This window comes from Myotis nattereri (genome assembly GCF_964212035.1).
Source record: "Myotis nattereri genome assembly, chromosome: 6".
Lineage (NCBI taxonomy): Eukaryota > Metazoa > Chordata > Mammalia > Chiroptera > Vespertilionidae > Myotis > Myotis nattereri.
The window spans coordinates 3944285-3955287 of NC_138081.1; the positions used below are offsets into that span (position 1 = coordinate 3944285).

General features: G+C 62.7%; 2 protein-coding genes across 17 annotated transcripts; one reads left to right on the top strand and one right to left on the bottom strand.

The window, feature by feature from the left end:
- The first annotated feature begins 378 nt into the window (after nt 1–378).
- Nucleotides 379–2595, top strand: EGFL8 (EGF like domain multiple 8). Of its 2 annotated transcripts, none has more exons than XM_081093791.1 (8): nt 379–496; nt 655–777; nt 879–991; nt 1090–1185; nt 1284–1454; nt 1861–1952; nt 2029–2182; nt 2349–2595. In XM_081093791.1, exons 1-8 carry the CDS (start codon nt 399–401, stop codon nt 2396–2398), a joined length of 897 nt encoding a protein of 298 aa, XP_080949917.1. In that variant the 5' UTR covers nt 379–398; the 3' UTR covers nt 2399–2595. The 2 variants fall into 2 exon arrangements, with proteins under 2 accessions (XP_080949917.1, XP_080949916.1); XM_081093790.1 differs by having other exon boundaries at nt 2317–2587.
- AGPAT1 (1-acylglycerol-3-phosphate O-acyltransferase 1) lies at nt 2521–10963 on the bottom strand. Of its 15 annotated transcripts, XM_081093772.1 has the most exons (8): nt 9340–9619; nt 8806–8860; nt 5297–5490; nt 4961–5094; nt 4499–4674; nt 4279–4374; nt 4091–4163; nt 2521–3636 (listed from the first exon to the last, which is right to left on the bottom strand). In XM_081093772.1, exons 3-8 carry the CDS (start codon nt 5479–5481, stop codon nt 3455–3457), a joined length of 846 nt encoding a protein of 281 aa, XP_080949898.1. In that variant the 5' UTR covers nt 5482–5490; nt 8806–8860; nt 9340–9619; the 3' UTR covers nt 2521–3454. The 15 variants fall into 15 exon arrangements, with proteins under 15 accessions (XP_080949898.1, XP_080949903.1, XP_080949902.1 ...); XM_081093777.1 differs by lacking the exons at nt 8806–8860; nt 9340–9619 and adding an exon at nt 10760–10963; XM_081093776.1 differs by lacking the exons at nt 8806–8860; nt 9340–9619 and adding an exon at nt 10760–10961 and having other exon boundaries at nt 2521–3625; nt 5297–5527.
- Nucleotides 10964–11003: the final 40 nt, after the last annotated feature.

Genomic DNA, 11003 nt, shown 5'->3' on the forward strand with positions numbered 1-11003 from the left:
TGAGTTGGGGTGCTGTCTGGGTGAGGGGTGTATGTGATGTGTGAGGGTGGTAGGAATGTGTTTAGGGTGTGGAGTTTGTGTGTAAGGGGGGAGGGGTGTAGTGGTGAATACCTAAGGTTTTGAAGGTAGGAAGACTAAGGTGGAAGAGGGCATGTTAGAGATCAGAGGGTCACGAAGGGCAGGGAAGTGTGTGTGGAGGGGAGGGAGAGGGTGTCGGGTGGGAGCCTGGTGCTGAAGGAAGGGTGCCGTTAGGTAAACATGCCCCCGTGTCCGACCCGGTGACTGGTGCAAGTGTGTGCAAATGAATGTGCTGTGGCCCTCAGAGGGCGCGCGGGCTGCGGCGGGAAGGGCATCCTTAACCTCCTCCCTGCAGGCGGCAGTCTGGCGTCAGGAGCGGCATGGGGTCCCGGGCTGAGCTGTGCACTCTCCTAAGCGGCCTCTCACTCCTCCTCCTGACGTCCGGCCACGGGTCCAAGGGTGGATCCCCCAGAGAGAGGTGACAAGCGGGGGGCAGGGGCAGGGTGAGATGTTCAGGAAAGCTGGGTGGGGCCTCACGGGAGGCCAGCGAAGTTTGGAAAGGGGGTGGGGCCGCCACCTGAAGGGGCTCCCAGGCCTGGCCCGCTCAGTGCCCCACCTTCTCCCGCCCGGGCGCAGTCAGGGGGTCTGCTCCCAGCAGACGCTGCTGGTCCCGCTCCGTTACAACGAGTCCTACAGCCAACCCGTGTACAAGCCCTACCTGACCCTGTGCCCGGGCAGGCGCATCTGCAGCACCTACAGGTGAGGGGTGGGAGCTTGGGTCCCGGGGTCTTTCAAGAGGAACCCCAAGAACCCCGACCAGGACCCATACGTCAGGGTCCGAGCCGGGCACTGTGCTCCAGGACCACATACCGCGTGGCGTGGCGGGAGGTGAGGCGGGAGGTGCGGCAGACGCACGCCGTGTGCTGCCAGGGATGGAAGAAGCGGCACCCGGGGGCGCTCACCTGTGAGGAAGGTGAGCTGGCTCTCCCCGGGCCTCGGGGAGGGGCGCCGGGGTGGCCGGGAGCCCGTGGCCTGGTCTAAACGCCCCCCCCCCCCCCCCCCCGCCCGCAGCCATCTGCGCTAAGCCCTGCCTCCACGGCGGCGCCTGCCTGCGGCCGGACCGGTGCGAGTGCGCCCCCGGCTGGGGGGGAAAGCACTGCCACGTGGGTGAGTCGGATCGCCGCCCCCTCCGGGCGCCGGGCCCTCCCCCCCACCCCCACCCCGCGCCCGCCCGCCCCCCTCAGCCCTCCTCTCCCCGTGACCAGACGTGGATGAGTGCAGGGCCAGCGCCGCCCTCTGCTCGCACCGGTGCCTGAACACGGCCGGCAGCTTCACCTGCGGCTGCCCCCGCGGCCTGGTGCTGGGCCCCGACGGGCGCACCTGCCTGGAGGAGCCCCCGGAGCCCCCGACCGGCGCCAGCGTCCTCAGCGTGGCCGGTGAGCGGCGGGCGCGGCGGGGGAGGGGGGTGTGAGCGGCGGGCGAGGGGGGGTGGGGCGGGGTGTGAACGGCGGGGGGTGTGAGCGGCGGGCGAGGGGGGGTGGGGCGGGGTGTGAACGGCGGGGGTGTGAGCGGCGGGGCGGGGGGGGTGTGAGCCGCGGGGCGGGGGGGGGTGTGAGCGGCGGGGCGGGGGGGGGTGTGAGCCGCGGGGCGGGGGGGGGTGTGAGCGGCGGGGCGGGGGGGGGGTGTGAGCGGCGGCCGAGCGGGGCGGGGGGGGGGTGTGAGCCGCGGGGCGGGGGGGGGTGTGAGCGGCGGGGCGGGGGGGGGGTGTGAGCCGCGGGGCGGGGGGGGGGGGGGTGTGAGCGGCGGGGCAGGCCGCGGGCAGCCATGCTCTCCTTGTCCCAGTCCGGGAAGCGGACCGGGGAGCGGAACCAGATGAGCGCGCCCTGAGGCGAGAGGTCCGGGAGTTGCGAGGGCGCCTGGAGCGGCTGGAGCAGGTGAGCCTGGGCGCTGGGGCCGAGCCGCGGGGCTGGGCGCGCCCCGCCCCTCCACCCGCGGCGTCTTCCTTCGCAGTGGGCGGGGCAGGCCGGGGCCTGGGTCCGAGCGGTGCTGCCCGTGCCGCCCGAAGACCTGCGGCCGGAGCTGGTGGCAGAGCTGTGGCGCCGGGGCGACAGGATAGACTCTCTCAGCGACCAGGTGCTGCTGCTGGAGGAGCGGCTGGGCGCCTGTGAGTCCCGCCCCCCCCGCCCCCCGCGGGCTCCCAGCTTCCCGACAGCCCCCTTCACCGCCCGCCGTGGCCTCGCTGGCTGGGGGGCGCCAGTCTCCCCCGGACTCACACCCCCTCCGCCGGGGCGGCCACAGACCCAGGCCCGCCTTCTCCTGCCATTGACCAGGCTCCTGTGAGGACAACAGCCTGAGCCCAGGCCTCGGCGGGCGGCCGTGAGGACCCTCTGCAGAGCGCTGCCCCACTTCATACGGAAGCCGGACCGCCACCGCCACTGAGGACGCGGGCTCGGCGGACTCCCTGGGGCGGGAACTGCTTCGACTTAACCAAGGCAGCCCGTGTCCAGATCTCGCAATCTTTATTCTTGGTTCCTTGCTGTTATCCAGATAATTAATAAAAACAACCATGAAAAACGGAGTCCCACCCTCCTCCTTTGCTCCCAGCCCCTCCGTTGTAGGCACAGGTCTGGGATGGGAGGATGGGAGGCTAATGCCACAGGGAGGAAATGAAAACTGGCTCAAAGGGGGGGAAACCTCCAACGAAAGAGAAATAAATTAAAAGCCCTCCATCCCCTCCAGCCAGGGAGCCTGAGTGCGGCCCCTGCAGTGCACTTCCCGTCTCTTCAGAATGTGCCCCAGGGCGGAGGGGACGGGACCAGGGGAAGCAGAAATGTGAAGACCAAACTGGCATCCAGGGGTTGCTCAGTCCTGGGCACCTGGGCCCGGCAGGAATGAGACCTCGGAGTGAGAAGAGTCCAGCCTCCCCTGGCGGAGGCTCCGTGGGAGGGAGGGTGGAGTGGCCGAGGAGTGTTCCCAGGAGGAGCCTGGGGGGTGTTCCAGGCACCAGCTTCCAGGCACAGCAAGAGGAGTCCTCCTGGCAAACGGATGAGTCCGCTGAATCCATGGGGTGGAGTGGGGGGACTGTTCCACAGAAGGATGAGTCCACTGGCCAATGTCGGGGGAGAGGGAGAGACCACACAGGAAGGAGGTCACTGGGACAGGATGGAGTGCTCCCATCGCCTGGAGGCTGAGCACTGGAGTCGGGCGGGAGGCAACCGTCCCACAGACTCATGGTGCAGGAGGTGGGAGGGTCGGAGTGGAGACTGCACCGAGGCAAGAGTCCATGGGGGGAGCTGGGAAGGGGCAGAGACATTCACTTCGGAAGTTGAAGACTCCAAAGAGGAGACTGAGTAGGGAGAGGGGACGAGGAAGAGGGCTTGGTCCTGCGTCAGAACCCACTGGCTGGCAGGTGTGTGGAGGGGGAGGAGGAGGGAACTCAGAGCCCGGCCTCGCCGACGCCAGGCTTCTTCAGACAGTCGCCACCACCCCTGCCGTCAGTGGAGATTTCCCGGAAAATGGTGAGCATGGAATGCCGGACTCTGTCGGCCAGAGCTGGGACGTCATCTGGTGTCAGCCCTTCTGTGGGCACTGGGGGCAGCACCCGGACCTGACATCGCCCTGGGAGGGGGGAGCAGTCAGGGCCTGTCTACCCAGGCCTTTGCCCGTGTGGGGCCCAGTTTCTGAGCTCCGGCTACTCCTCTCCGAACCTCTTAGGGCTCTTCTCCCGACCCTGGACAACTGCCCCTCTGCCTGCCAAATGCCACCTGGTCCTTGAGGCCCTCCTGCATGAAGCCTTCCTCAAACCACAGACTGGCACCCTTCCAGCCCCCCCGCCCCCCGCCCCCCCCGTGTGGGTTTAGCACGTCCTGCCGAGGGTTCCAGCTCCGCACACACAGGCCTTATCTTTCCTGCCCGACAGTAACGGCCTCTCATGGTGCTTCATCACCTCCTGGCAGGTGACCCTGTGGACATTTCCCAGCTCTGACACTCACTGCCCTGCCCTCTGGGGACGTCCCCCTAGCCTCTGCCGTGACCTTTCTGGTCCCCACCCCAGGGCTGCTCAGAGCCTCACCCGAAGTGAAGCGGCGCTCCTTTTTGCAGTAGAAGTCTTGATAGGAGGACATGACGATGGGGACAATGGGAACCTGGGGAAGGGAAAAGCCATCAGCCCCGGACTCCCTTCTGAGGCCCCGGTGATGCGCCACCAGAGAGGAGGGGGGCGGGGCTTGGGCTCAGCAGCAGAAGGGCAGGCGACATCACCTGGGCCTGCACTGCCAGGTGGAAGGCGCCGCGTTTGAAGGGCAGCATGGAGCCATTGTGGTTTCTGGTGCCCTCAGGAAAAACCCAGACCCGCACCTGCCGAAGAAGACACATGCGTGGAGGGTCGCAGAACGGTTGTGGCCCCTTGACCCTACCCATCCGTTTCTTTACAACTGTTCTACTCCATACGCACCACCCCCTCGTCCCCAGGGTGACTCACGTCCTGGGAGAGCAGGGTCTGGGCGACCTCAGACATGACACTGATGGCATCCCCAGTGCGCTTCCGGTCGATGAAGATGACTCCAGCCAGCCAGCAGGCCAGCCCGGCAGAGCCAGCCCAAAGCAGCTCCCGCTTGGCGATGGGCACACATCGGCCGGGCAGTACCTCCATCATCCCTGGGGCAGGTAAGGGTGGGGTGAGCCTCAGGGCGGAGGTGGCCCACTTCACCCAGGTCATCACTACGCTACTAAGGCCTGGATATAAAGGAAGAGGAGACTGGGGGGCAGGGCCAGGGAAGACCCAAGTGGAGGGAAGGGTGACGAAAGGCCTACCACCCTGCTTTTGAGGGAAAGACAGCCACGTCCCAGCTGAGGGGCAGGTGAGCACCTCCGGGAGGAGATTCTGGGGAAGGTTCCAAGAGGAAGGGCATGGCTGGGGGAGGGGTGTTCTAGGAGGTCTCACCAAGCAGGTCGAGGGAGCTCTGGTGGTTGGAGACCACGACGTAGGGCTGTGAGGGAGGGAAGTGGTGAGCCCCGCGGACCTCCACGCGGATCCCGTACAGGTACTTGATGTGGAGCAGCATCAGACGCAAGATCCTAGGGGGAGTCACGGCAGGCGGTTCCAGGGGGATCCACTGACGCCAGCCTGCCTGCCTCAGCTCCCCTCTTTCCCGCATCTTGGCAATCCTCCCCCTTCCTGTCCCTGGACTCTTTCAGTCTCTCCTACACACCCATGTCCTCCCCAAACACTGCTCCGACCCTGAGGTTCCCTCAGCACCCAGCACCCCTTGGCCCTCACTTCATGTTCTCGACATTGCGTCCTCGCACGGCACACACGGGGATGGCGAGCACAGCCAGGAAGAGGATCCAGCCGTTGTAGAAGGCCATCTTGAAGAAGTACTTGGCACTGGGGCTGCAGAACCACAGCGTGGGCAGCAGGACGAGCAGCAGCAGCAGCGTCCATGCCCCTGGCCACAGGTCCATTCTGGTCACCTGCAGGGATTGGGGCGAGGGACCGTGGGCCTGATTCCTGGAGGGGGGCGGGCGGGTGAGGTGCAGAAGGCAGGAGACAAGATGGGGCCAGGGCTCCCATCGAAACCCATGCAGGGAGCCTCTAGCTGGGGCAGGGGAGCTCGGGACTGGCCTCCCGCCCCTCTCTCTGAAGGCCCAGATATCTTCAGATGCACAAGAGATATGAGGCATGCGCTTCCGCAAGAAGCAGATGTGTGATGATAAAAGAACAATAGGAGGAGAGCTAACACTAGTAGCTGGTGAGGGTCTACGCCTGCGCTGTCCATCCAGCAGCCACAGCCACCTATGGCCACTGAGCACGTGCACTGTGCCTAGTCCAGACTGAGACGTCCGGAAATGTAAAATGCATATCAGATCTCAAAAAACTTCGAATGAAAAACAGAATGTAAAATATTCCATTAATAACCTTTTATATTGATTACATTTTGCAATTACAAGCTTTTGTGTTCAATAGAATATATTAAAATTAATTTCACCCTGTTACTTTTTACCTTTCTCAATGTAGCTACCAAAAAATTAAAAATTACAGCCCTGGCCGGGTGCTCAGTGGTTAGAGCATCGGCCCGTGGACCAAAGGGTAATGAGTTTGATTCCCGGTCAGGGGCACATGCCTTGGTTGCAGGCTTGAACCCCGGCTGGAGCATGTGCAGGAGGCAACCAATCGATGTGTCTCTCTCACATTGATGTTTCTCTCTCTCTCTCCTCCCTGCCTTCTCCTTCCCCTCCACTCTCTCTAAAAAAATAAATGGAAAAAATATCCTCAGTGAGGATTAAAAAAGAAAAATTAAAGATTACATATGTGGCATGCATTATATTTGTGTTAGACAGGGCTGGTTTATATATACTATACACTATGTTAAACCACAAAATTTACATTTTATAGGAAACAGGCCTAGAAAAGTTAAGTAACTTACCTGAGGTAATATATGGCACCTAAGATGCACTTCCCAGCCTCAACCTAAGCAGCCTTGTGCCCCTAGCCCCTCAGCTCCACTGCCATCTGTGTGCATATCACATAGGTGCACACACAGCAGATACAGCGAGAGTCACCAAACACCCACAGACATTCTCAAGGGCTGGCTGACAAGAATAAAGGCTCTGTCACGCAGGCACACAGACACACAAGACGGACCGGCACACACACACACAAATTTATAATCCTACCCAGTGACAGAGGAAGGACTGGAAATGCATACCTAGAATATTCCTCTCCACCCACACGGCCTCCCATTCCAGATAAAGCCATGGACGCACCAGGAGTAACAACATCCATCAATCCTACCTCCACAGACAGACAAATGAATCCCACCACTCCTTCCCTCCCTTCCTGCAAGCAGTCTGGCCAGGCATGTACAGAGGTAAGGTCTCACCAAGTGAAAAAAGGGCAGAGTAAAAGGGACATCACGCCACCATCCCTGGAAGAGGAAGTCGGACGGGCGCCCAGAACCTGCCTTCTAGGCTCTTCCTTCTTCCTCCACTCCGCTGTCCCACTGCTGGGGGCAGGGTCCCAGTTCACAAAAACAGTGTTCAGGTAAATACTATCAAGGCCAAAGACACTGCCTTCCAATGGCAGGAAGGGCTGTGCTCAAAGGCAAGCCCACTGCCAAGAGCGAAGGTAACAGGCAACAGGGAAGGAGACGGCCAGCTCTGAAAGGGTAGGCTTCCGAGCCACCGTCCCACCGCCCTGCAGGCTTGGAGCAGCGTTTCTCAGCTGGCTTTTGCAACAGGCTCCTAACTCTTCCTCTTCCATCCCTCTTCCTCATGGCAACCAGAGATTCTTCTGTAACACAAATCTGGGCTTTTTCCTGTCTTGCCTAAAGGCCCTTCTTGACAAGTTGACTTCTGCTTACTTCTTCGGCCACACGCCCACAAATGCCTTTTACTCCAAACTGATTTACTTCAGTTCCTCAGACACACCAGAATCTTTCAGGCTTCTGTGCCTTGTACATGCTGTTCCTTTTGGCTGGAACGCCCTTCCGCCCCTTCACCCGCCTCACGCAGCTCAGTGTCACACTTTGGAGGTCTTTCTGAAGCCCACTAGGCCTGACTTGTCATTACACTTTGATCTTAATCACTGGTTCTCAAAGTGTGGAAATGCAACTTCTTGGCCTTCACCCCGGATCTCCTGGATCAGAAGTGCTGGGTGTTGGGCCCATGAATCTGTGTTTTAACAGGCCTTCCAGGTGAGTTTGAGAACCACTGAGCTTGACACCACTGTGTCTAACTGCTCACTGGCATTTCTTTTCCCTCTTTAGTGTATAAGCAGCTTGAGGACAGGGACTGTCTTATCCCCAATGCCCAGGCAGAAGGAACAGAGAACGCACTCATAAACATTTGCCGAGCACACCATTAGGCTGCACACACACCCACACAACCGTAATAATGACAGAAGCCCGGCCTGAGCGCGAGGAAGCTAGCTGCCCTCTTGAGGATATCAGCGAGGACAAGACAAGACAAGACAAGACGTCACCGAGAAAGCAGTGAACGCACGGAGCCTAACAGTAACCTACTCTGAGCGTACACGTGATGCACGGCCACAGTGAAAGCAGAGCGGCAACAAGCAGGATGGCACATACCATCACACACGAGAGACACGTACAGAACGGGGTTCTCAGGCTGCTGGCATCAAACACATGCCACGGTGCCGAGCGGCGCACCGGCCATGTGCACAGCAGGGCTGGCCCAGGGCACACACTGAGCTCCGCGGACCGGCGCACACGGCCACGGCCACGGCCACGGAGGGATCATGTGCGGGAAGAGGCACAGGCTGGAGACGTCAGCGAGGTGAGGCACCGGGGCCTGGTTCTTTGGGGAGGTGGAGGCCCAGGTACCCGCTCTCGCATGCACTAGTAATACGTGATCCTCTCTGGAGCAGAAACATCCAAGGATTTATAAACACAATAGAGCGCCAAATGGGTTAATGAGCGCTTGACTCCCAAAACACAAGGCCCATAAAATTAAGAAATAATGAGCAGTACGTGTAACCATAAGCATGTTGGACATGTCACATCAGCGTATCATGTGAAGGAGCACGCATATGTGTAGAGTGAACCCTACTGGGAAAATATACTCGGCAAAGGGGCCAACCGAATCATGGAAAGAGCGTGTGCTCATCAGGGAAGCCACGGACCCGCACATGAAGACCGCTGCATGTGATGGGAACACGGACGGAACACAGGAGCCCCCAAAACAAGGTATCATCTCTACACGCAAAAGTTTATGTGCAAGAAACAGGAAGCCAATAATAGATGCGTATGGATACGAAAACTCACACACCTGAGCATGGTGGGCCTAGACGGGAGACATGGACGTAAGATGCGAATGGGCAATTCTGATGGGAAATAACATCATTTCTTCACAGCCCGTGGGTAGCACAGGGCAACCTAGCTGCACACAAGCCATTATGTGCAAGGTACACAGATCCGACACAGAAAACAGCCAAGTGTCAGGAGGGCGAGCAGCGCGGAGGCCGCGGGAACCAAGAGGCCCTGTGCCTAGATGGAGGCCGAGCGGCGGCCAGCGGGGCGTTCCTGGGAAGCGCATCCTGCCCTGAGCAGCCTCCTCCCGGCCCGGCCTCCCAGGACCAGGTGGGGCCAAAGGGCACGGAGAGGAGCCGGGGATGGGAAGGGGCAGGAATCCCCGCCCAGGGGTCCCCTCCACAGCCGCCCCGCAGCTCGCGGGGTCTCCGTTCTCCCTCCAGCCCCCATCCTTCCTCCCCCTCGGGTCCCCTCCCCTTCCCCAGAGCCCTCTCCCCAGCCCGCCCCCCGCCCCGCACCCTCCCCTCCTCCTCCCTCCCCGCTCCTGCCCCACCTCAGCGGGGAGGAGAGCCTGGGGGCTGGCCCCCTCCCCGGCCAGGCTGCGGCAGCGGTGGTGGCGGGTGGCTGTGTCTCTGCCTCGTTCGGGGTGTCGGTGCCAAGGGGGCGACAGGACTTGGGGGTCTCCTAGCCCCGGCCGATGGAGGGGAGGTGCGAGTGGGAGGCAGGGCCCATGGCGGTAGGAACGCAGGGGGTTGTCCCCGGCTCCCTCCCACCCTTCCTGCCGTCTCGGAGGGCTGGGCTGCCGCTGCCGCTGCCCCCCGCCCCCCGCGCCCGCCGGCTTCCGGGGCTGGTCAGGAAGCGGGGGGCGGTGATGGGCGGCCCGGCCCGCCAATCGCCTCCCCGGCCCCCGGGCGGCTCCTCTCGCTGTGGCTCGGGGCTGGGCCGGGCCGGGCGGGGCGCTGCCTGCAGCATCCCTTCCCTCCGTCCGCTCGGCCGCGGCTGCCGGTCCTCCCGCTCCCACCGCTCTCCTCCGCCCCTCTCGGCTGCTTCCTTCCTCCTCAGCTCCCTTGTCTGCCGCTTATTCCCTCCAACTCCTAAGACCCCTCTTCCCGTCCCCCGTTCAGTTCCCACACGGAGCTGGCGCCCACCGGATGCCAAGCACCCCGGCCCTCCCCCGGCCCTCCGTCCGGTCCCCCTTCGTCCCTCGCCGCCCCGGCGCCGCCCCCTCCCCCCTCCCCGCCCCCTGCCCGGCCTCGCCGGCCCCTCAGCCTCCGCACCTTCCCTAGTGCCTCCCTGTCGGCCTCCTCCCGCGCCGACCCCCTCCCCAGCACCGAGCCGGGCGCGCCTGTTCCTAAAGCGGACATTGGGCTTTGGGGCCGCTTTTTCGGGGCGGGGGGCGGGGTGCTGATCTCCCCGGGACAGGCACGCCTCCGGAGTTGTGAAGCCGTGTACGTAGCGCGGTCCCCGCCCGTGTTCCCCACAACCCCTTTACCAGGATCCTTCTATCCCTGCTTCTTCCTGGGCCTCCACCTCTTCTCTCCGGCAACCTCTCCCTAACCCGCTACCGAACTCTTGAACCGCCACCTCCCGGCATTTATCAGATGCCTGCCCGCCCCGCCCCACCTTCGCCGGGAGCGTTCACACGCCCGAGGACGATGTCGGGGCTCTGGCCCCGGGTGTTACCTACGGCTGCTCCTCGGCCGCAGGGGGGTCACTGACTGCGGAACAAAGGCCCGCGCTCGCGCCAGGGGCCCCCGCTCGGAAGCCGCGTGCCCGGCCCCGGGGGTCCAGCCCGGGGGGACCCCAGCTCCCGGGGCATCGCACTCGGAGGAAGGGGCGGGCCTACGGTCGCCTTAAGGAGGGGTGGGGCTGGGCATGTTCGCTGCGGGGGTTTAAAAGGGAGTCGAGGTCGACTCTGTTCTACCGCTCACTTTAAACGGGGTTGGCTTAGTTCGGTCCTGCCCCGTAAGCACCTGCAGGGCGGGCTGCGTCCAGCCGCGGGGGGCGGTTAACACCAGCGCCGCCGGTCGAGGCTCGCACCATCCCGGCATCGGGCTAAGGCCAGTTCCCCATCCTTCACCGAGCGGGAGGGGCGGCCCCAAGTTTGCTCCCTACGTCACCGAAGGAGGCCGGAGCCATTTTGAACCCTGCGACCCTAGTTTTGCCCTTTTCCCCGAGCTCTTTGCTGTCTCTTCCGATCTCGGCCAATTAGGGGTT